At 40.2% G+C, this 26,885-nt stretch overlaps 1 protein-coding gene across 1 annotated transcript; it reads left to right on the forward strand.

Annotated features, from left to right (window-relative positions):
- Nucleotides 1–3,242: 3,242 nt before the first annotated feature.
- Nucleotides 3,243–5,922, forward strand: LOC109990130 (PAK4-inhibitor inka2). The gene is made up of 3 exons (XM_020642134.3): nt 3,243–3,394; nt 3,519–3,552; nt 4,800–5,922. The coding sequence occupies exons 2-3, from the start codon at nt 3,535–3,537 to the stop codon at nt 5,793–5,795; spliced, it is 1,014 nt and encodes a 337-aa protein (XP_020497790.1). The 5' UTR covers nt 3,243–3,394; nt 3,519–3,534; the 3' UTR covers nt 5,796–5,922.
- The last annotated feature ends 20,963 nt before the right edge of the window (nt 5,923–26,885 follow it).

The raw sequence follows: 26,885 nt of genomic DNA on the forward strand, positions 1-26,885 counted from the left end.
AACTTCTAAGTAGTGTATTTCACATTAAAAATGCCTGATACGACGGCCATGGTCGTTTATTGCACAAGAATTATTTTATTGGATCTTCACAAGGTTATTACTCGTGCATTTATATAGAGCAAGATTTTTAATATTTTAGTTGCCTAGGTGGAGGTCAAAGAAAATACACTCACTGATGTTGGAGTGTGTGTTGTACCTAAAACAGTGGTTCCCAACCTTTTTTGTCTTGTGACCCAACTTTGGCTTCCAAAAGTTCCGGGGAGCCCAGGCATTCTAAACACACAGCTTATTGCTCATATCATTATTTTATTTCATGTGATAGTTAGACCACATTAAGGCTTTGTCATATTACTGTGAACAGAAGCAAAAAAAGCCATGATGAGAGAGGATTTTATTTTTCTCAGTGCATAATATGTACAGCCAGTTGAGCGTGTGTTAACAAGGCTGGAAATGAATGCTGGCGGCATAATGCTTAGACGAGGGACAGACAGAGATACTGCAAGTTTGTTCGTTTTTAGCATGGGCTTCGACTCGCAGTGACTTCACTTTATAAAATCTCGTAGATTAATTCAGGAAGAATGCTACAATATACATTATTTGTTATGATTAATAAAATTAGACATTTCTAGTTACCCCATTTGAATTCCATGCGATCCCATATGGGCAGAGGCGCTGCTTGTCAACAGGCAAGACAGGCGACTGCTCGGGGCCCCAGACCAGCAAGGGGGCCCCCGAGGGCTTACAAACTTTAAACCAGAGAGCGCACATTTTGCAATGACAGTAGGAAACCTCCCTAAGGGTGCCCAATCTGACAGCACTCAGTGTTGTTGCCCAGCTAAGCGTTATATGCATTAATGCTGTGAAAACCAAAGTTTGAAAATGAAAGTCAACTATAGGAGAAAAAAAAGAGGAAGGGGAGTAAGCATCGGGACTCTGGCAGACATATTAGAATAGTGATGAACGCCGGTTGGAGGGCCCCCTTATTATTTTTGCCTAGGGCCCAGACAGACTCTAGAATCGGGTTGGGGAAGCCTAACCCAAGAGCTCAGTCTTATTTACCATCAGAACTACAATCTGTGTCCCTGTAATAATAAGAGGTACCTGCATCATTATAAAATCAAGAAATATTAGGACAAAGACAAAAACATTCAACAGAGACCTTAATGGGAATGGATTGTGTTCAAGTACCATGTCATTTATTATTACATCCATTAGACATTCAGAATGCAGAGACACTCAGAGAACATGTCCATTAGCAGTCCAGTGTAATTACCTGATGCATAGTGTGGAGGGTACGGGTTGATGGATGTCAGAGGGGAGGGCTTTTCGGAGGCAACATCCTCAGTGCTTTATTTCAAACATGATGTTGAATTAAGTGAAAACCTGGAGTCCTTATAGGAACCTGCATTTTGTCAAGTGGCTATTTTTTAATAATTTTTATTGCATCTTTGTTTGAACATATGTGCAGAAAATGTAAAAAGGGGAATGTCAAATTACGTTTTCTTTCTCTATTTAATCTCCCTCATATAATTGAAGTCGTAACCTCTGACTGGGAGACTTTAAATGTGCTACAGTTTACTATCACAAAGGTTGTATTTTGTCTTACGCATGGACAGAGTCGTGTTGGCTAAGCAGGTTCAGACAAGCCACGAGTACCTGTATGCTAATGCTGGACCTGCTGTGGACACAAATCTGCACTTTAACAGCCGGCCATCAGATCTGGATTCCCCCCTCAGAGTGCTGAACACATGCATTCCTCTTAAACCATCTGATTAGCATCAACATCTATCCAATGAATAGTGTAAATGGAAGCTTGAGTGCCAAATGACCGCCAGGACTGCAGGCTTAATGGCTAATTAAGTTGCAGATTTTCACATTTGCATAGAGCTATTTGTTTACACTTGGATAAAGTCATTGAGCCACCAGTAGGGCAAGTTGAAGTACAAGAATCATGTGCAATCGGTTGGGGGAAAAACTGCAATGTAAAAGAGAAAAACGTAAGAAATTTAAAAACAGACACATCAGTGCATCATAACTGTGCTAAAAAAACCTCAAAACATTGATTCACCAAACCCATTATTTAATTTACTGATTAAGTCATGTTTTCTAAACTAGGATAGGATAGGATAGTACTTTATTGATCCCCAGAGGGGAAATTCGGGCGTTGCAGCAGCACAGACAAGTAAGGTCAAAATACAAAATACATATTAAACAGAATAGATTAGATAAGATAAATAAAAATAGGGGGTATATACAAGTACAAAATGAATGATGAAGTTAACTATGCAGGGAATTGAGACAGTATTTGCAGAGAATGACAAGATAAAGTGACGAGTGATGATTAAAGTGACATGGTATGATCAATAGCAGCAAGTCATGTCAAACAGCAGAGAAGAGAGGCAGTGTTGTACCACAGTAATGCAGAGTGCAGTTATATAATATAATGTAGTATAATATGAACAATATAGTGTAATATAATGAAATGTTATATAATATAGACTAGTATAATAATATAATAAAAATATATAGAATGTACAGTATATATGTATATATATATTGATGCTAAATAATAATAATAATAATACAATGATAATAATGAAGCAGGTCATGTGGGTAGTGTTTTATTGGGGTGAAGTTTTGTGTCAAGGACGTACTGTTATTGTTGTCATAGGCTGCGGTTATACAGTCTTATGGCAGTGGGCACAAAGGAGCACCTGAAGCGCTTTGTTTTGCACCTAGGGGGGATGAGGCGTTGACTGAAGGAGCTGCCCATCTGCCACAGCTCACCATGTAGAGGGTGAGAGGAGTTATCCAGGATGGATAAGATTTTGGACAGCTGAACTAAACATGAAACTATTCTATGAGTAGGCCAACAAAAAAAGGTGGTCAATAAATATAACCTAGCCTATGTAGAAATTAATGAATAAAAAGCTAATAAGTTAAATTTATAGAACACTGTGATATCTACAGGACAGTTCTCTCAAGTGAGCTGATAACCACAAAGACTAATTCATAAAGTTCAGAGTGATCAGCTCAAAAACATTCTATTCTTTAAAATAAAATAAAAAGGCCTAAGTGTGCTCTGATATCAATTTCTACAGTAAGTCTTTTTTTGCCTCTGTGTTTGGCTGTCAATGGAGGCGGTTCGTTAGAGGAGCGCTTAGCTCTTCCTGCGCTCTGATTGGCTGATTCAGAATGGGGTCTCTGTGAGTGGCTGCAGCGCGGAGTTGAACATTTCATGAAGCAACACATCTGCCTCTGGCTGGATCAGCGGCCAGAGTCTGGAGGAGGAGGAGGAATGCTCTCTTCACTTTAAAAAGACAGAAACGCTGCGGGAAGCGGTTTTTCCTTTGAAATCAAAGTTTCACTTTGGACTGCGGCATACATATTCAAAGTGAGTATATGCTGTTATATATGTTGTTCAGTTTTCACCTTGACGCTGCTGTGCTTTATTTTATGTCTGATCTTGATTGTGTTAGTCGTAGTTTTAATATTTTTCTCCGTTATTTCCCTTACAGTTTTTGAGTTTTTCCAATGAGAGGATCAGACATGGTGAGTTGATAATTTCTTTTATTCTGACTTTATTTGCCCAGGCTTGTTGATCTTAATGCTAAAGTTTAGTAAGTTATATCTGGTAGCCTACATCTGCTGATGTAGCACTGCAGCAGAGGAGCCTCAGATGCCTCCAGAGATTATTAACAACATTGATGCAGTTAATAATGTCAGTGTAAGTGTAGAGAAAATAAAATACATTTATTTTCATTATGTGATGAATAACTGTAATTCATATTTTGTATCAAAGTTGGATTTGTTCTATTTCTTTTCTTGTTGCATGTCAACACCTCCAGTACTATCTAAGTTCTTGCAACATCTCACAGAGTGATGATGAAAACTATGGGGGCATGAGGTCATCCTCAAGCTTTACAGTATAGAGTCAGTGCAGGGGGGTCAGACAGGTTCAAAGGTTATTGCACTGACATTACTAAAGTGTGCTCTATGTTGATGTGACCCCTACAAATGAACCTGTGTGTTTGTGTCACTGCTGCTTGTTCCGTTTGTATTTCTCACCTCTCTGTCTTCTCAGACGCTTGTTTGCAGCCAAAGGTCTTACAATGCTCTCCTGAAGTCTGATGATACATTTCAATAATGGTGCACATGTAGTTAACCCATACTTTATCAATTCTAGATTCTTATTAGATTATAGATTTGACTATATGTCCTTAACTCTCACACACTCTGTCACATGATCGCTCATGCCCTGTTTGAGTTTGAGAATGAGCCACTGCATCTCACTGGCTGATTCTGACCAATCAGGACACTGAGTCAGAGGAAACCGGAGTATTATATTCCTCATTGTGTCACTGGTGGATTTTATATTGAGCACAGCTGCCCTCTTAAAGAGGCAGGACCCCCTTGATATACTGCAGATGTTTTCAGTCTGCTCCTCCAGTTGTTTCAGGTTGCAGAAGAAATGTGGAGGTTAGACATTAGTGCAGTGCTCTCTGTAATAACTTCTGTCTGGCTGCTTGAATCACGTCTGAGTCAGTGATAAAAGGGCGTTTACTTTTGTTGTAGGAGTGGTCCACAAAATAAACGGACAGATGATGAGTTTGCTTTTTGTGTCTATTGATGAAGCACATTCTTTGATGTGCAGGTTTTCTGTCGTTGAGGATTACAATAAGAGTAAAGGCTTTCTTTTAATAGCCTGGTGCAGGCCTGAGCATGCCCATGAAGCTGGGACGTCCTGTATTTGAAATGTTCATTTTCTAATTGATCTCTCTTTTCCCTCGTCTCCTCAGCTCTGTCTGCGTGACTCCAGCGACTGCTTACGGGAGCAGATGCAGTACATGATGAGGTCACTGCAGGATCTGAAACAGCTGAGAAGGACCTGTCCAGCAGTCAGGCGCCCCCTCTCTCCCATCAGTACCCAGCTCCCGGCTCTGGTGCGACACTCTGCGTTGGCACGTGCCTGTCAGCAGCGAGCACTGCAGAGAGATCAGAGAACATGTGTGCGGATGTCTGAGGCCAGCACTGCCAGCACCTACGACTCTGCATGCTGCCTGTCAAGTCCTCTAGAGGAGGAGGACGAAGACCAAGAGTCAAGCACCCAGCTGGGTCTGAGCCTCAGACTGGGTTTGGGTTCTCCCAGCAGCCGGAAAAGTTTGGACTTGGATTCGGGCTACTCTGAGTCATCGTGGCAGGATGAAGGAGTGTTTCTGAGGAGGACAAGGAATGTGAGGGTTTCATCGTCAGCCTGCCTCCGCACAAACAGAGCACCCAGCGGACGCATTAGACCCAAATCCACGTCTGACGCCTGTCTGGAAAGGTGGACATCATTTGAAGTCAGTGACCAAGAGGACTGGACGAACTCTTTACTCACCAGAGGACGAAATCGCCAACCTCTAGTGCTGGGCGATAACAGCTTTGCAGACCTCATACAGAACTGGATGGACCTACCCGAGTGTCCAGAACCTACAGAGCTGAATCTAAACCCGGGACGCAGGACGGGGAGAGGTTTCTTTGTGAACATGAGGAGGAAACTGGCTGGTTTTTCAAAGAGTGTAGAGGACAGAGTGAGGATGAGACCCACAGACTCTGTTTGTGCTAACAGAGCTGCTAATGCTCCAAAACGTCTGTCCTGCCCGCTTGTTGCATCCCAGGCCAAAGTGCCTTTTTTCCATCAGTCTCATTCCGCCATTAATAAACTGGACTCTGACTTTTACCACTTTGCTGCCCTCTTGAAGTCAGGCAGTCGGCAGCCCATCATCTGCAAAGACATCATAGGCTACGTCTGACAGTTTTCATCGGACAATAATAATCATAATCAATAATCATCAGAGTCACTTTAAAATGACTGTTATTTTTAACGTTTTATATGCTGTGACTAAACTATTGAAAATAAAGATGTTTGCATAATTGAAACTCTACAAACTCTTTATCCAACTTTTGTACTGCATGTGACACAGGATATGTCGGCTGATATAATTGAATCTTCCTTCCGCCATCTGATTTTTATTACAGCTTATTAGAGTCAAACAGAAGCAGGCTGTTACTGTCTGTGGAGTAAAACACATGAATGTAGGTTCATTTGTTTTCATTAGAAATGTAATACACTAGGCGTGCAGGATGGAGATCGTAGCTGCAGGGTTTAGTCTAATTGGTTTCTGATAAAAAAAAGAAGAAGACATGACATCTCTGACTTGCAGATTTAGAATCTTATATCCAGGACTTATATGGTCATTCAAAGTAAATGACAGAATATTTTTGGAGTGCATTGGACTCAGGTTTCTCATTAAACCATCTCTTGGGTTAAAGTGACAAAAAGTAGAAAAAGGGTGACTGAGCTATTTTAAGGTCCAGACCAGAGGCTGTATCAACAAAGCCCTGTGTCCTCGATGAGGTAACTCCCCATGTGTCCGTGGAGGAAGAGGTAAAGAGAGAGGCCAAGCAGCTGGCTGCAGATGGAGCAGAGGTTTATGAAGCAGACCGTTTCACCCTGCCTCATTTAACTCAGTGTCTCCTCTTATTGTGTTTTAGCACAAACATCGCTTAATGGAACTATGACTTCTGGGTAAAAACAAACAAGTGACATACGCTTCAAGTTAACATTTTGGCTTTGTTGTGGCTTTCCCATTCATTTAGAGGAGAGAAATAACACAGATATAAGGGGTTTTCTATGCTCCCTGCTGCAGCCAGTCTCACCAATAATGTTGGATATCAGGGACAAAGGGTTCTTGCTGAGTGTCGTTTGTCTCAGGCTGTTTATCTAGGATCCCTCCTGGAATGAGAGCTCAGCTGGGCTTTAATAAACCCTTATCAGACACAAATGACTTTCACACTGCAGTGAGTGACAGGCCATGATAGAGAACATTAGCAAAAAAAAAAGAACTTGGACAGAAATAATGTTATTCACTATTTGAGATTTTTTTGGCTAAACTGCTGGTTTTCCTTTTTAGCACATGCCAGATCCCAGACTGCTGCAGCTGGATTAGTGCAACAATACTCTTTCCACAGCTGGCTCATTTGTGGAGAGGAGGAGAGAGAAGAAAAACAGATCCAAACCATCCTCTTAACAGGTTCCAGAACACAGATCATGAATATCTGCAAGCAGAAGAGTCGCTTTTGAACGAAAAGTATTGAAAGCAGTGAATGCAAAACATCAAAAGTGATAATTAGTAATTAATTCCTCACTACTGTAAACTAAGGTACAACCAATAAGTGTTACAATTATTTAATAAACCTAAACTAAACCATACACAACTGTAAAATATGTAGGTAGATTTCATGTTTATTTAACTGGTAATTGTTGTCATTTACACTTTTTATTCTTCATGTGTATACTGAATCTAGAATTAAAGACATTATTTCTAATAGATGAGAAAGGTTAAACTTTAAATCAGGGTTTTCTATAGATGTGCTCAAGCTGAAAAAAAGTAAGAATTCGGTGACATATCAGTGTAACCCTTCACTGTTGAAGTTGCAATTCAGAGCCGATAATCAGCCGCAGAAATATTTTCAATGAACCCAGAGAAAATTGTAAATAACCATTCAAATCTGGCTCATATTTATCCAGAAAAGTGCTTGTGAAAGTTCATAGTTGGGTTGGTATGGTGTCATACCTGGTTTAAAGTTTGGACAGCATCAACATTTTATACTAAGCGGTTTTTACTCTCCAGCTATTTCACTAAGTGTCGAGTCTGTTAGGTGAAATAAAGTAGGCTACGTTTGTGCACATTATTGGATTGTGTTACCTTTTTTATTCCATTCCTACAATGATGCTAATTGCTAACATACTGGAATAATGGATGCTGACAACAATGAGGAGGACAGCGATGAAGAGGACTGCCTGAGAGAACTGCATTGATTCTGTGAGTAGTGAGCACACATCACTAAGTAAGCTACTTCTGCTAATGTTAGCTCTGGTAAGCTAGCAGGAGGTGTGTATGACTGTTACAGCAGCGTATGATGAACCTGTTTTACCGGTGGATTGTTTTGGTAACCAACAGACACTCTTTTGGTGACTTTTGTTTGATTGTTTGCTACATTTTACATTTAGATCTAAGACATTATGTTGCTAGCTCCTTTCCCTTAACTTTCTCACCTTTAGGTTATAGAACGTGTCCAATGACAATGATTTTCTCTTTTTTAAACATTTTCATTGCCTAACATCTTAGCTAGCTGATATTTGTAAAGTAGTGTTGACATTTGCTTCACTCAGAATTTGACTAGCCTATAGGGTTGCGTGGTCTTGATTGCTCGGCTTAAAAAAAAACAAGAAAGAAAGTTTTCACAAACCAAAGTTTAATATGGTAGTCTTTTATAAAGTAACATAGTAATTCATGCTAGATACTTCTTACAGTCTATGGAAAAGAATGACATTCGTCAGCATTCACCATCTTTATCCTGATAATATATCTCACACACCCTTTAGAGGAAGAGTTTTAGAGGTAATAAAATGACTTAACTCTCCCACTATGAAGCAAAAATAATGTCTTCCACCCACAATTTGATTTTAGCATGTGAGACTTAGATCTGGCAGACATGGCTACCGGATGACCATAAACAGTATTCAAGACGTTGGCTCAACAGATGATTTGCTGAGGCAGCACACACTTTCACGGTGGCCCAGTCCAGTGTGGTGGACACACAACAAATCTCCAGTTGATTACTGAAGAAGCAGTGCTGAGGATTGACTTTCTTCTTGTCATGTCTGATATGGGTTTCCACCGTGAGCATGAGCTCATCCTCATTAGTCCTCCACTCTTGACATCTTCGTTGTAGTTATCCCTTTTGTAAACAGAGAGGAAAGACGGGCCATGTGTTGAGGGTTGGCAAACTCTTATTAGAGGACAACCAAGACTTTGCACTTTGTTCTTAAAAAAGGCCTTACTTGATAGTTGGGCTCTGGGGGCATTTTTCTGAAATGATGTAACTGATTTATTGGATGCTGATGTTAGATTTGATTGATGAGTCCCTTCATTTTAAACCTAATGTGTGTCACTGGTAAAAAAAAAAGCTGAGGCTAAAACTGGGTTTTTATTTTAGAAAAAGGTTGTGTTTTTCTCTAAATGTACCATAGGCTCATACTCTGGAGACCTTTGCATATAAGGGCAAGTCTTCGTCTGCTTCGCACACTATCTATGTGTCTATGCAGAAAAATACTGGACAGTGCTCATTTCTCATTTCTCAGGACTTCTTTATGCTCTCTGTCCATGACTCTTTGTGCACCCTCAGCCTGGAATCTGTTGCAGAATGACTTGAAATTCAAGGAGCTGGTTTCCTTAAATGTTTTTAAATGTAAAATGAAAGACTTGGGAGCAGATTCTATATGATGTTGGTGCTTTTAGCTGGACTGCTTGAACTATACTGACTCCCAGTTGTGTCTCTTTCAATGCAAAATGTAGTGTTTTATATATTTTATTTATTTATATATAAATAGGTTCTCAATAGGACCAACCTGGTTAAAGAATAACTAAAAAACAAAAAAAACCAAGTAATTTTCTTCCATTTTCAATGAAGGGCTGTTTGGATTTCACATTGTTTGTGAAATCTAAAGAGGAAACTTATGAACACACCTACAGTGTATATATATATATACATATGGGCTCCATGTCCCTCAAGAGAAACAGGAAGCAGCAGAAAGTAGTCATACGTTATGGCGGTCTGAATGGAACTGACTATTAACATTATACTGTTATGAAACACTTTCAATAAGGAGTTAGAGGTGTTATACGTCATGTGAATATTTTCCTATATTTTGCTGGAATCTTGAATCATGTCACGCTTCCAGGGAAAGCAGGTTTCCATTTAATAAACTGCAGCAGGAAAATAATTCCTTCATGTCACTGTGGGTTTAATCATGACACCTAATAATTGTGAATTCCACTGAGGGATAACAAAATGAATATGGTTTCATAACTGAGAACCTACATGTTTCCAAGCATGGCCGCTTCGTGGGTTGTTTCTACCAGGGAAAAGGTCTGGTAGAGAATGATTGTGATTAATGTTATTTATGACATGAGTGTGTAAAACTCCCATATTATTACCTGGACTGTATTCACAACCTGCATGCTGTTCCCACTGTACGATTCTTTAATATGAATTATTGTACTCTTTCTACCATTAAAAGAACTTACAACCACATATTCTGTTATTAATAACCTTTTGAATATAAAACATAAAACTACAATCATTTAAATCTCAAGTGTTGTGAATTTTCTTACACAGTGTCAAATATATTTAAACAGATGTTTAGTATTTAACATGAGAATACTCTCCTTGTGACACACATGATTCAAGTCATCACAGGAGCTTTATTTAGCAACTGCAGAGCTAGTCGACAGAAGTAGAAATACTTGTCGACTATAAACTGGAGCCAGAGGTTCATGGGAATCATAACAGATGAGATGACAAGGGGGGAAGTATCCCAGAGGACTTTGCTTTGGTTCTCATGGCCAAACATGGCCTCTGAGGTCAGACCCTACTTCCTCTGTTCAGTATAACATACAAATTTATAACACACAAATCCCATAGTAGAAATATACGGCCCCTTTAGAGGCCAAAATAGCAGACTGTTGTGTGAGTATGTCATTAATTAAACAACCAATTAAGCACACAAGCACAAAACAATACCACTCACTAGATGATATGTTTTTTTAATATTCCAACATTCGATTTAAAAAAATATATTTCAACATCAAACATTTGTTAAAACAATATAAAGGGGTTAAAAGAAGCAATGCAGAGAAACAATTATATTAGCTTACTTGCAAAATAAGCATAGTTTTTGAATCCATTTGGCTCAATTCACTGCACAAAATCAATTCTCATCACAATATCATTTGCTGTGTAACCATTATTTAATCATTTATAGAATTAGACATTTCTCACTTTTGAGGTCCTGCAGATCTTTAAGCATCAATAAACGACTTCCATCTCTGGAATGTAGTTCTGTTCATTGCCCTCTTTTTTTCATTGGGAGTTGACTGTATCTGAACGTGAGCACAGACCTGCCTGAGCCTGTGCTGGTCCGTGTCCCAGTTAAGCCACATTTGGCTCAGTCTCAGAGACACAACCACAGCAGAGCCCACAGGCTGCTGCAAACGTGACTTCTCCAAACTCTTCTTCAGAGAAGCCAGAAAATAACTGCACAGTTAAGAGAGCAGAATAATAACATTAACTCCATCGTTTGTTTTTGGTTCTTTCCGTGCACGTGCTCCCATAAAGCTGCAGTTTTCCTCCTCTTTGTCTTTAAAAAGAATACTTAGCAAAGAAACGATGCTCGTATTACTTTTGTTTATTCAGAGAAATAAGGATTTTATTTATCAAACTGCAACACTTGTCTTTCTTTGAAGAGCTGAAACTGCAACAAATACCACAGAGAGGACTTTCCAAACAAAGCCTGCAGAAGAGGCCAAAGCCACATATGGTGACACACACTCAACAATATTTCAAGCATTTAGTGTCGGAGGATGCCTTCAGAGTCCATTCACAACCACACGGCCAAATGTGTGTTTATGGTGTCAGAGGTAGAGAATCAACTAAAACAGCCCAGCAAAGGCAAACACACACTTTCACTGCCAAACACAAATATTCACACTCTCATACACACAAACACAGTCACTCTGTTTACCTTGATACAACAGACACAGAAGGTTTCAGTCAATAACCCAGAATCTCTTCTGAAGAAGTCATCTGGACCCAGCAAAGCAGAGATTTGATCTTTTATGGGATAAATGTTTTTTTGAGATGCCAAAGTGCTCATGATGGATAGCCCGGGTCTTTGTAACATAACAATGAGTAAGGTCTTTTACCTGCTTTTTGTAACATAACAATAAGTAAGGTCTTTTACCTGCTCTTTGTAACATAACAATAAGTAAGGTCTTTTACCTGCTTTTTGTAACATAACAATAAGTAAGGTCTTTTACCTGCTTTTTGTAACATAACAATAAGTAAGGTCTTTTACCTGCTCTTTGTAACATAACAATAAGTAAGGTCTTTTACCTGCTTTTTGTAAAGTGTCTCGAGATAACATTTGTTATGAGTTGACGCTATACAAATAAAAAATTGATTTATGATTGATGATTATGAGCAAACATACCTACGTAACATGACCTTCTAAAAAAAAACACACACAAAAAAAAACGACCCTAGGCTTCTAAACTGCAGATAAAAACTTGACAATTTATACATTCTCTTGGCTAAAAGTAGTGCATGTGATTGACATTTGAAGCACAAGGAGGTAAGGAAACCTCTTGTCTTGCCCAAATATTGCAGACACAGGAAGCATAGACTGCAGCAGTGTGGGAGAGCGGCTTGCCTGGCTCACAGTTGAATGAAACCAAGGTGTGGAGAGATAAGAAAAGTTACAGAGAAATATAAATTGTGCACTGAGAGAAGAAACAAATGCTGATGAAGAAAAACCACCAAAAGTGGATACGTTGTGATGAGAAAGCTTAGGACTCAAGAGTCAGAATGTGATGCTGTGAGCTGCCCTGTCACACAATCTGAGATTCTCATGAGCAGGAAACAGAGGTCAGAGGAGTGACCTTGATAAGTTGTCTTCCTGTGGTACTCCACAGCATGGTTGTGCCTCTAACTGTCCCTCTGTGGCTACAGACAGAAAACCCTATACAGCAGGACAAGTGCACAATAGAATCTTTCAGTCTGAGCTGGGCTGCAGACAGAAAGAAGACATTGTGTGGTCTCAAAGATCTCTGTCTCCCGCTTCCTCCGTCCCCTTTTTTCTCAGACATTTTCACTTCCTGCTGCTCTCTCTTCCCATCTCATCCTCTTTATCTAATGATGTCATTTCAATTCACTGCAATAAAAATCATAAACTGTTTGCATTATAACATAAAGAACCCCCGCAGGCATTTGTTGGAGAAGATGTGCGGTTTGTTTTCACAGATTGTGCTTTATTGCGCTGTCGGGCTAGTTGGTCATGGCTGACTTGCCCTCCCACTGAGCATGGCTATGGATAATTTGTTATGACGGCTGAACTTGTTTAGTGACCTCTTGTCCTGATATACGCCAGAGCAGGCCGAGTGTAAATAGAAATGTTGTGAAAAATGAGAGAAAATGTCAAAGGAGGCCATGTGGTCATACACAAATTATAATCATAATGATACCCCCACTGCTTGTTTGTTTACGTTCTCACAGATTTATTCCTCATATGCTATGAAAGTGATTTTGTGACTTTGTCTTGGAGCAATTTAACCAACATGGTTTCATTGTAGAAAGCTCTATTAAAAACAGACGGTCATGCAGTCAGTGATGAAGCAATGTCTTTGAAACTGCTCCACTATTGTCTAAGAAATGCCTTCATTTTTTTAAAAAGTCTAATAAATGCACAGTCTTGTGTAAGCACAATCAAACCACATGTCATAGAGGATCTGTGTGGATAATGAAGGGTATGAGGGCATGCCGTCATGTGGGCAAAGGGAAGGTCAAAGTCTGATTTAATATGATCATGTGAGTGACAAGATGCCTCCATCCAAGGCGGAAACCTCCAGGTCATGAGAATAAGGCGAATTGAGGTGGGCTCAAAAAGGAGGTTGATCCCAAAGACCCCCAGTTATGAAAAAAAAATACAGACTTTACAGCAAAACATTGTTTGATATAATTGCCACAAGTAGGGGTGACCCAAAATAGTTGAATATTTGACAATATGTTTGAAAGAGACTCATTCAACTGCCAGTCTCAAAGTCAAACACCTGCACATGACACAAAGATCGTTCCATTACATCCAGCTTTATGGGGGTGTTTCACATAGATTTGCCTATTTCCTCCAAATTCATCCTGACTCATAAGAACAGGAGTATCTTAATATACTGTTAGACAGTCATACATACTTTACATTAAATGATTGTACATAACAATATATGATTCACTTCTTTTCAAGTGACCCTCATTCTTGTTATAAGTGCCACTGTGAGGAATCATGAAGTGTTGGAGTGGTCAATCAGTTCAGAGTGCTGTAACATAAATTAAAATGTGTTGTAAAACAGATATTAGCATATGCAAAGTTAAAGTATAGATTACAGGTGACCTCATTTCCAAGCACAGCAGTATTTCAAGTGAGATAAAAGCTCCTGGCTGGCAAAGTGAAGTCTGCTTCATGGCCTCTGTGTCAACACACATCTTAACAGAGGTGGGCTACTGCAGGCCAGATCGCCATCTGCCAAACCTGGACTACTGTTGATTTTAAACAAACTGACTCAGTGACCCCTTAGTACCACTGATGGAGTCAAATAGAACATTTTGCCCCCTAACCACACACAAACACACAATCAACAGTCTCTCATAGAGAGATTGAATTCAAAATGATATAGAATAATAAGATAAGATTGTTTTATTCTAGACATGCTCTATTTACTGTTTAATGTACTTCATTACAAACATTAAGTCACAATGAGGCCATAACAGCAATCATTAACATTCATCAACAACAACCTTAACATTTACATAACTGAACTCTCACGTTGGTTATATTCAGTGATCTGAGTCAACTGAGAGACAGGTTGGGTGACATGTCATAAAAACACTAGTAATCATGCAGATTAGTCATTGTGTGTAGGGACAGTTACTCTAACTGAACGATTACTTTCATTTTACAGTAAATCGACTCTCTTACAGTAATAGTCACACTCCACTGATGAAGGGCACATGCAGAAAGATAGACAGCAGCAGGTAGTCATGTAGTTACTACAGCATCCGCTTGGTGACGCTTCCAAGTCTGCTTGCTCTCATTGGCTGCGGGTATTCTGTCGGAGGTAGTAGATCGGTGAAGCTCCGACTCGATGGGGGGCAGTAAAATGATCATAGTGACCTCAGACACTTGAGGATTATTTTGTTGCCACAAGCAACGAATCAGACCAAAGTTCCGACGTCTAACATTATCTTGTGTGTAGTCAGCTTAACCTTTTGTCCTTTTGCCTCTGAACTTAACAGTAACGTTAGGGTTTGTGTGGACACTATTTTGCTCATGTATGATACAAAGGTAGCTGTACAACGGGGCTTTGTAAGGTCTGTGTAGTTCCTAATAAATGATGAGTATTGCAGAAACCCCAGATACGTGTGATTATTCACTTTCTCCAAAACTCTCCAAAACACCATTAACCAAGAAGCACTGACCCAAACTGTTACACAACACCAGTATGAAACGTTTACTTGCAATTTTACCACAAATGACCTGGTTAAATTGTCAGTAGCGATCTTCCACTGGGTCAGTTCACTGCTCAGTTGTAAATGATGTCACCTGCCCGTGTGGTAGTTAAGACAAGAACATTTCTAATATTTGTTAGCCTGGAAGCCTCCTTACCAAACTGTCTCTAAATATCCTGCTGTCCCTCCTTTACCTGCAGCAACGCCCTCTGTCCCTTAGCAGACATATGAAAGGCAGGATAACAGAATATTTGATTAGGACGATGAGTCAGGAAACAAGATGGATCACTATTACACCCAAGGCAGAGTATAGTGTGGGAACTGTGATCCCTTTAGACCGGCTGAACCAGCCCTATAACCAGGGGAAATGGCAAACACAATGCAGAGTGGGAACTGTGTCACTGTCGCTGTCATTTCAGTCATGGTTGCCTGATGAAAAGTCTGGATGGATGTTTTCATTGTAAAGGCAGATTTTCTTTGTTAAGATGACTTAAAGAGGGGTAATGTCAGACAACAGCTAAATTGAACCCTTTTCACACATACAGAAATCTCCTGAAAAACTCCAGAGATTTGGCTAACCGGAAGTTCTTTAGGCTATGTGTGAATGCAAACAGACGCATTTTTCCCGCAGACTTTACCCAGAGTTTCTCCTCCAGACCCCTAGTATTTTATCCTCAGAAAATCCGAGTGAGCTGATGTCTGAACGCGGCCGAATATACTCCGGAGATTTCAATTTCAGCCAATAGAAAGAGAGTGACGTTTATATACAGTGACCGGCTAAAGTGTCTGACCACTACGATCTCCTGAACCTGCTGCATTCTGTTTTCTGTTCGTCAGTATGTTGTTCTCTTTTGTGGATGTTGTCATTCCACTGGATTACACATAGCATTGATATAAAGACAAATATTCTCATTATAGTGTCGTGTAGCGGACTCTGTTGCTCCGGCCGCTACTTCCGTGTTGTTTATTTACGTCACGTCTTACCTCACCTTACCTTTATTCATTTATGAAGGGATTGTGATTTAAATGTCATTTCTAAACTCTAGGTGATAGTACAATGGAATAGCCATAAACAGTTTTTTTCCTGCTCATGAGATGTGTTGTTTAACACTGGAGCACCAGCATTAATAATTAGTCCAACTCAAATGTTATCAAAACACCTTACAAGCTAGTGGAGCTTGATCATTAGTTTAATATGTCGTAACAATAAAGGTCATGTCCTCATAAAGGATACATTCACTGATAAATTCACTGATGGAGTAAACAAAAAAACAAATCAGGTATAATTTTTTAAAATGTTAAGCTAATATGCCTCTTGAATGTTTCAGAATTCTACATTGGACTGACATAATTATGGTTTGATCATATGATGCTAAGACACAGTGCTACATTCACACACACTGCAATCATCCTGAGATTGTACACCTCTGTGGCACCGTGTTGTCTATGTAGCTGCAGGGCCGAACAGTACAGCAGCTTTTACATCTGACAGCACAGACTGACCACTGTGCTGTTAATTATTCCCCTGAGCTCTGTCACCTCTGTGGCCCCTTGTGACATGTCCACCACCCACCCAACACACCGCCGTCAACCCTCCCCCATACACACAGCTTGACTCATAGGGTAAAGACATTAAGGCCCTGATCTGACATCAGATGGAATAAAAGAGATGCAATGTTAAGAGCTGATGAGGCTCCTCACTTTATAACGTATCACTCCATTTTTTAATTCATGTGAGTTTAATCATTCATCCGCAGTCTGTACAGGGCTTTTGACTTGACAAGTCTACCTCAGACATGTGGTTGATAAATATGAAGAAAAAAAAAAACCTCCAGATTTCTTCTTCTATGTCACAGGTTCAAAAGATTCCTCAGTATGAGAATTGAGTTTCCCACTTCTTCTCCTCGGAACTTTATCAGCTCAAATGACAGTCCTCATTCGCCCCTGCTTCATCTTATCAGCACTATTAATCACATAAACAATGTGATCTAATCAGGAGTCCATTTCTGTTCCATTTGGTTATCAGCACTGACTTTTCCCCTTCTGTATTTGAATACAAATGCACACATCAGCAAAAGTAGAGCAAATAAACACTCTGGTATTGCTCATGTTGACACAGTCAAGTGAGGCCGTGCTCATGGCAGGTTTTCAGCCATGTGGCTCTGCAAGGCTGGGTAATGCATTTCGCTTAGGACTGATCAAATACACTTGCATAGCAGCAATTAACATCCACATTCCTACTAAGTGGTAAAGTAACAGACGTGCTGTGTTTGATGTTGTGCCTGCAGGATCAGCTGAATCAGACCAGGAAAGAGTTTTACTTAATGTTCCAGATGAGATAATTTTTCTGAAGCTTTCAATCAAACTTGTTTTCTAAGGGTGGGACATGAGGTTACTGCTGCAGTTAGACAATGAGCCCTTTCTAAGCAGCAGCCCATTTGGAAGTGCGCTGAACACTGTCTCGCTGCAAATTAGATTAGAAAATCAACACCACTCATATCCGTATGGTAAACATGAAGCGCGGATAAACGCTAAATCGTTGTAACATCGCAATTGCGATGTGAACATGTGCAAGAATATTCATATAGTCAATCATGTGACCTGAAGAAAATCATGCTGCCAATTTTATTTTTAGTTCAAACCAAAACCAAGTTTACAATAAAAGTCTGTCCTATATCACCTTCAGTGGTCACAGAGCTGACCATTTTGCATGCAGAGTCTGTGTTCTCATGTAAAATGTGTCAGGCTGGACCCCAATATTCGGCTATAAGAATATTCGTTCGTCGGGTAGGCAATCGATTATTCATTTTGGGATTCGGATATATATATTTTTTTGGGTAACTCGATATTCCTATGCTCACAGCGGCCAATGAATGTCACACTTAAGTTTACCTTGTCCGCTGCCTGCTCTGCTAGCTAGCAAACTTAGCTTAGCCTTAACCTTTGGTTGGAAAATAGTTAAGACTCGTTAAGTTAAGGTTGTAAAACGTTATAGAGACGTACACGGAACTTCCACCAGATACGTGTGCATTGCGTGTCCGCTCCGGTCCGTTTCGGCTCCGTGCACTCTCGTCCGTCAAAACCCAACGGCTGCGTCCTCCGTCCTCAGCATGGAGAGCACAGCCGTCAGCTGGAGTGCCGAGACAAAAGAATTACTGCGCTAATTAACAAACTAACTGGCGACAGCGCAAGATAATAAAATGTATGTGGTATAAAACTCATAAACAAACACACACACGGTAATCTTCGACTACTCGCTGTTGATAACTACCGAATATCCGGAGCCCAAAAAATGGTATTCGGGACTGCCCTAGTAAAATGTAGACATACAGACACTGCTGCAAACATTGATGTAGCTACATAAAAAGACACTGCATTTATCTGTTTAAATTATTTAATTCTAAATTACTAATTCTACTCTCGGCAAGTGAAGGAATAGAAATTGTCCAAACATTCCCTTCATAAAGTATTTGATTATTATCTGAAATCTATTCACCCTATAACTCTCAAAGCTTATTGTGGGAGTGTGTGATGTGTGTTCTTGTAAATGCTTAGTCAGTCACACTCCAGCCCCTGACAGAGGCTGTGAAACCAAGAGGTGTTAATTGATTATTACACACATTTCAACTTGGGAATTGTCATTAATATATAGTCAGCAATAGGTTCCCTCATCAAGATGAAATTGGGTTTTCCGTTCAAGAACAGGAACAAACTATTTTTTCCCTACATCCTGCAAACAAAGAGTTGAGTGTTGAGATGATGCTTCTTGTTTACTGCTCTGCACCTCTTCCTCCATCAGGTAAATGAGAGACCATACCATCATCACAAGTATAAACGTGCATCATCTGCAGAGGACGTAGTCTAAACTGATGCCCATTGCCTTTCATTAGAAGCTAATGCTATTATCACACTGGCATTTGAAACACTCCTCCATCAGACCAAAGAAGCAAACACTGAGCTCCTTTGTGTACAGATGCTTTTCTCCTCATGCACTCTCTAATGGGGGCTGACGGGATTTTGTTAGCCTGCCCCCTAATACACACACGCACATGCTCACTCAACCAAGACTCTGCAACCATATTCTGCCCCTTTAAGCAAGCAGGCAGTAGTAAGTATGACATAGACCTCACCACTAATCTACTTTCTTCCTCTCACACTATTAGTATACGACTATCCCTCAGTTTCTTTATCCTTGTTCTCTGTCTTTTCTCTCAACTCAGGGGACTTTCTTCTGACCACAACAAACACAACTCTGCCCCTCAGATCGTTCAACAACCTCCAAAATAACATAAAAAAACCTCCAAAATGAGCTGTGCGTAATGGGTTCTGACAGGAAAATGACTGGTGTCATGTACGTTGTGAGCTATTCTCATTCTTAGTGAATGTGTGGTAGATCAGGGGAGTTTCCTTCACAGAGTTCATGATCCTGTTAGATCCTCTAATCAACCTGCAGTATCTGTATTTTTCTGTATTAACACATGTTGAATAACTTGTGGAAGCCTCTGCATCACCTATCCGTTTCTAATATACAGTATACATAATTCCTCTAATGAGGGATGTAATTCAAACCATAGCAGGAATGTCATACCGGCACAGATCTTTTTATTTGTTGCGATACTTCTTGTTGGCTGACTTCTAAAACCTTATTCATGAGGCCATCAGTCTTTCAACCACTTTGTATATCTCCATGACAGACTGCCCCAGGGACTTTGTCAGGTGAAACATCTGGTTCGGGGTGATGCTCTTTGGTCTTTAATGGCCTCTGTGAGAGGCCACATCAATGGCAGGGATGATAAATCTGAACAATGGGAGAGCCAGTAAAGGAGTCAGCAGGGGTTCGAGGTGCAGGCTACAGGAAGTGTGGCTCCTCTTGACCCCCGAACCCTGAGGTGATATGTGCCTTCAGTCTGCTCTCTGTAATAAGGTATCTGATACCCATGTTTCTATCATAAATGCTTTTCTACATTTCATCTTTGGAGCAGATTTTGCTGGGCAGTTTTCCACTGAACTTCGATATGTTGTATTAACAACCAAGATATCGTATCATGTCAACCTGGGTCAAGCCATGCTTTTTGTTTTCCTCAATCTTTATGCTAATCTAACTGGCTAATGTCTGCAGTCCTTCTGTAGAAAACAGTGGCATTACCAGAAATTACTTAACGCAGAAAAAATGATAAAACTTTGAGGCGGTGCACGCCAGGCTATGTAGGTAGGCTTCTCCATTGTGTTCAGGGCTAGATGAACACAGAAAAAGTTTCTTTTAAAAAAGTATATATATATGGATTTATGTATAATTTGTGTATTTAGCCATACAAAAATCGTATCATTTATATTCATTATTTCATTTGCAATATTTATACTTTATATATTTATTCTGGGAGATTAAGTTAGTCTGAAATGTAGTGATGTGATCATGAAAACCCCCTTTTTTGCGTCAATTGAGCAAGTGTGCAGGCCTGTCTTCTTTCTCAGTTTCGCTATTTTTGCACTGCCCTGCCCCTACGTGATGTGCTGCTGATGTAACTACCTCTTTTTCTAGATTAAGTTAGTCACATGCAACAGACAGCATACTGGATATGTTTTCATAAGGACCTTTTTGGATTTATATCTTGACTTGTTTTTAGTACCTGCCTGGTGCTGGTCGGTTAACGACACAGACTTGTTAATACCATTGAGAGAATTACGGTAGTTTTACAACATGCAGGCACTATAATGTCTGACAGTTGTACACTTGAAACTTCTCAATTAGCACTGAGCAGATGTCGCAGTGGATGGAGAAGATCAATAGGGTCAGTTGTGACAGACTGGTTCTTAAGTGTGGCCCGGCAGTTTAACTACTCAGTTCTCTGCAGACCACTGGGACTTTTGCTGCTCATAATATGAGAAGGAAGTGTGGCTAAGAGTACAAGAACAGTGGGTCTCTCACAAAGACAAAGGGGTCCAAAAGAGCTAAGCTAAGGCGCCTGCAGTCACTGACCCCCTTGACCCTGAGAGCTGTCCTTTCAGAGGGGCTCACTGTCCGAGGCTCTGCAGGAAATGAGATTCTGCAGCCAAACAAAGTGATGACATAGGCCTATATAAGGAGATGGCTGAAGAAGCACTGCTGAGTTTAAACTGTGTGGTTACATTTAGCTAGTCCTGCCTATGGGCAGAGGTTTACAGCTACTTGTCCAAACAACAGCTAGTGAGACGGATGTGGAGAAACAAGGGGTTTGCATTATGTATCCAATACCCTATTTGGATGAAAGTGACAGCTGCAACTTATTCTGCTGGTTAGGATAATGTGAACATGTACACCATAAGCATGTCTTTGGAGATTTAAAGCAGATACTCTCTAAAAAAAGTTAACAAGGACAAGAAGAACAAAAAGAGTTGTGTAGCAGAGCAGCTTTAAGTGAGTAAGCATCCATCAAGCACTTGGCCTTGTGCTGCGTGAGAAATCTGAAGAACTACCTCATTTATCCTGAAGCGAAACGCCTTCATTGTCTGCTTAACTCTGTTGTATCTGGAACCACTTGTATGCTTGCACTTGGCCAAAATTAAATCTGGCCTTAACTTAATCTTCTGCATGTCAAGCACTATTCTTCAAGATGAATGGTTCTGCCCATCCAAGGAAGTAACACATCCCACTCATATGTTTTTACAGCAAACCTCCTCGAACAACCTGGTTCATCAGGGAAATGAGAGTTCCTCTATCACTTTTTGAAAATGGTGCACCATTTCGTGAAGGAATCAGATTTCTATTAGAGCGGCTGTGAAGAGAAGTGAACTCTAATTTCAGTAAGTGAACCACAGCTGGAATAGCACAATAAGAAAACTCCCTGACCTTCCTCACTTCCCATCTCTTATTTCTAGTTTTGGATGTGGTCCCACACCTGATGCTGTGTGGCTTTGGTGCTAGGATGTAATCACCATCACACAGCAGGTCCTGTCCAATCATTATAATTGGCCCCAGACTGCTAACTACAAAGGAAGGGTTGAGCTTTGGGTTTTCCCTTCTTTTCTCTTGTATGTGTTTATTTGTGGATAGTACAGGTCAGAAGAGCACCCTGGAATCCATTCATTAACCCAGTGCAACAATTACATAGATTTATTCAGAACTATGTTACTCTGTGGCTAGCTGTTTCAATCTTTATTTAGTAGTTACAAAAGGTGTTCAAAATCTGCTGTGACATTAAAGGGGCCATGGCCATGCACTGAAGCCAAATGACCATATTACAACCTCAGAAAGCTACTTATTCAATAATAGAAAAGGCAAGAAAAGTCATTTTTACATGTCAACAGAGCACAAATGCGGCTCAATTGATGTGTGACCAAAAATATGTGACACATAAAATGCCACCTCATGCTGGTAAATGCTCACGTTCAACTAAATTCTGCAGTATTCTTTAAAACCCTTTGATATCAAGCCATCAGAATCCTTCAACATTTTGAGTTTTTTGACCATTTGCTATTTGCCAACAAATACCCCTGGTATTTTATACCTTAAAATTCTCGTATTGTTGTGACAATATATAAAATATTAAATGAGAAAACTTTCATCGCCTTAATTTTGTAATTGTATAAATATAATATAATATAATAGACCTAAATGCTGACGGCTTTTTTGAAGTTCCACCTATCTATCTCCAGCTGGTGAACAGTACATTAGCTGTTAATAGTGCTGCGCTGAGCTGTGAAGCATTGGTCCCTCCCCTGACACCCAGGTGTCAAAAGCTTTTGAGTGCAGTGGGGGACTGGGCCACTCTCCTTGGAACCAGGCCCATAAAAAATACAACCATACTGGGGGCGTGCTGGTGGCGCAATGGTTAGGGCCACGTATTGAGACTCTCGTCTCAAGCGGTAGGCCCAGGTTCACTTCCACCCGTGGCCCCTTCCCGCATGTCATTCCCCACTCTCTCTCCCTGGTTTCCAACTCCATCCACTGTCCTATCTCTGCATTAAAAAAAAAAGGCACAAAAAGCCCAAAAATAAAAAATACAACCATACTAATGGTGCAACAGATCAGATGATCGACCGTGGTTCAGGCCACATGTGATCTGTAGATCAACACAAAAATCAAAAAAAGATCAAAAAAAGTACTTCTCTAAATCCCTTTGAAGTCTTAGTGAAAAGAATGCATCATTTAGGAAGTGTGTATTGGCGCCATGGAGATCTGCTATAAAATAAGAAGAAAATTAATTTCAGTTTTTGGGCGTGGCTGATCTGACTGATAGGCAGGCATATTTTAGCTTGTTGCAATAAACTGTGAAAACTACACTTCAGAAGTCAGCGAATGACATCACTGAGACTACATCCATTTTTATACAGTTTGTATTTTGAAACCACTGAATATATTGATGGGGGGGGGGGGGGAGTTGATAAGCAGTCTGTCAGCGCCATGGTTTTGCTCCGTCGTACGCCCGCGTGCCTTGGCTCTGACAGACCATTGTGCGCATGGAGTATGTGGAAATTGGAGGTAAATCAGATGCCCTTTCTGGTTCTCACAGGGATGACAAGCCTCAACAAGATAACAGTGATATCAAGATGGGAGTATGAGATAAACCATTTGTGGAATTAAAACCGGAAATGTAGTATAAACATAGTTGGAGACTATGCTTCTTTAGCTCAGTGGCCTTTGCTTAAAATAACTCTAAACTGAAGTGCTTTGCCTACATTTGTGTTGCTATCTTCAACAGGTGAACGTTATTTACAGAGGCCTCCTTACGTTATAAAAATGTTGCAGTGTGGCCTTGTTATACTAGTCGGGGAACAATGATGAGTTGGTTATTATTTTTTTAACATGAAAATACAAATCTAGCATGATGCATTCAATGTAAATACATGGCATAAAGATCTGTGTAAGATAGAAGTTCTCATCCAGTGTGACCACAGGGGAGTTTGGGGATCCTGGCCTGTGGTGGGAGATCCCAATCTGCTCAGCTGCTCTCCCCAGTATTAAATCCCCATGCAGTCACGTCAAGGAAAGCATCTGGTTCACCACAGCAGAGCTCCTTATGTTCAAATATAGATGAGAGCAGAGGCACGAAATGACCCAAACAGCATATTCTTTCCCAGCAGAAGTTAACAGTACACACCCTGAAGCCTCATTGAAAAATCAACATGATGTTTGGCATTGGGGCCTGCTGTGAATAAAAATATGATGAAAAGAACACTTCTCCAACTAAACCCTGTTTAGCTCTGACTGTATATTTAAAGCTTTGTGATACACACTCACCCTGGTCCACAAGAAAGCCAGAGAGGCTTGTCCTTTCCATAACCTGCTACGGATGCACCCTCTGTTGTTGTATGGGGTTGATGTCAAGATTGAGCTGTAATTAAAGCTCAGATGTAGTTATGGTATGGTGGGAAAACAGAATCAATCCAGAAAGTTGTTTTAAATGATTTAGACGTTACTGACTGAGGCTATACTGTGCACCCACATCTTCCTTGGCCCCCCAAGTCACTGCTCCATGCCAGGCTGCTAGGATTCATACGGCTCATTTAGGACACCTGGAAGGTAAGATGACGCCTAGCCCACCAGCATGTTAGGACAAAAGAAATGAAGTCGGCCAAACCAGTTGCACACAGCAGGAGAAAAGAGGACTAAAGTCTAAACAAATGATCCTCAATGAGATGAGGATCAGTAATGGGTCCCTTTACATGCTATGCACTCTCCCCCTATCCCTTTCCAACCCCAGCGCAGTCTAGGCCTGTGAAGGCTGTTTCGTCATGAGTCGGGGATCCGGCCGAAGATTTCTGCCTTTTAATAAGGCAGTTTTTTCTTACCACTGTAACTTTTGCTGCTTTGCTAAAGTGCTCATGATGGATAGGCCGGGTCTTTGTAACATAACAATGAGTAAGGTCTTTTACCTGCTTTTTGTAACATAGTAATAAGTAAGGTCTTTTACCTGCTTTTTGTAACATAACAATGAGTAAGGTCTTTTTACCTGCTCTTTTGTAATGTTAACAAACAAAGAGTAAGGTATTTTACCTGCTTTTTGTAAAGTGTCTTGAGATAACACTTGTTATGAGTTGACGCTATACAAAATAAATTGAATTGAATTGAATTGCACTCCTAAGAAAATGTCTGGAAACTTTCCAGGTGGAGTAGAATTCATTCCATGCAAAGTTCATCTCTTTTTGCTGCTCTGCTCAGATGCCCATATGTAGTTTTCTTCTATTGCTTTTAATATTTTTGAACATCTTTATACATGTTTCAGGTTTATTGAAGCAGTCACCTATACTAAATTTTCCTCCTTCTGCACTGTGTATCCTGGTGGCCCCCCTCTCCTTAACCAAACGGGGTATTTTCTAATTGTTAATTGTCCCTTAGAGAGTACATGAATGAAAGTCAAAATATCAGGACCTGAAAATACCTCAATTGTCTGGAAAATGTCAGGAGTTATTTTGTGAAGGGGGCTAAGCAGAAATTAAACTCCAGGAGGAAAGGGACTACCCAAAGCCATCCATTTTTCTATAAAAACATTTTTTCTTTTAGTAACCTGCTGAAAAAGATTGGAAGTAATTGACTAAAAGTAAACCATTGATAATTAATTTAAAGCAGATTAAAGGTTACTTACAAAAGTACAAGAAACATCCACAATTTATGCTATGTTGTAGCCATTTACTAATAAATCAGCGGGTAGGCTAATTTAAGCAGGGCTCTATTTTAGTGTGTGTTCATAAATCATAATCAGAGATACCATCACATTTTTTGTAAAAACAGTTTGTATTCAACTTGCTTGTCTAAGTACCAAATGTTCAGAAATGCTTGGACGTAATCATTCTGCAGTCCAATACAACAATACTGTTTCTTCACTTGGTGCATCTTCTACATGGATGATCTACTGGTGAGCTTACCTTTCTCATGAAGAAGTTTGAACATGAAAAATAGTCTTTTAGTGTGATTATCATGAACGCAGCGATCTAGGGAATGCTTATTCCTTTACATGTTTGTCTGTTTTAAGCGACACAAAAAGAGTGCTGTCTGCTTACAAAGCTGATAATCTGGTTGTAATGGTTTACATTATAGCCAAACAAAAAAGATTTTCCTGGCTATAGTAGTCTGAGGAAGCAGCTTTTGAACAGGGTCACTTTTACCACACAAATGGTAAAGTGAATATATACGTATATGTGAGAGTGGAAAGCTTGACATATGTATAAAGTAAGAGCTAGAAACTATCTGAAGAAACATCCCATATTGTTGACCATTGAGTTACTACATGAGATATATTTTAAAATATGTTTTTTGCATGATCCCTTCGAAAAATGTTTCCAAATAACGTCCTCCCCAAAAAGCCTTGGACAGGATCAATGACTGCAGAATGAGTTCATGTTCTGCTTGATCCATTTGGCCACTTACAGATGACATGAGGTAAACGATAGTCTCCAAAGAGGTAAAAGTGTGGCCCCCAGGGGACCCTGCCTGCTGCGTGGGGGGTCCCGCCCCCGGCACACTTCCCTTGACCTCAGGGTTATCACCATGGTAATCCCAGCTACAGCACCCAGGAGGGATGATGGTGCTACTGGGTGATGCCTGGACAGACTTGAGCAGCTGCTGCTTTGCTGCGTTGGTCAGCGAGGTGTCATTTAAAGAATCTGTTTCGTTCATTCTCACATTAGGGTGTTGGTGATCATGCCCAAATTTTACCAACAACACCACACACACTTCAACAGAATACAAGAAAAAAGTGAAATGCATTAAAAAAAAGTAAAGTTAAATGAAGGTAATAGCTCTT

This window comes from Labrus bergylta, chromosome 5, assembly GCF_963930695.1.
Source record: "Labrus bergylta chromosome 5, fLabBer1.1, whole genome shotgun sequence".
NCBI classification, from domain to species: domain Eukaryota; kingdom Metazoa; phylum Chordata; class Actinopteri; order Labriformes; family Labridae; genus Labrus; species Labrus bergylta.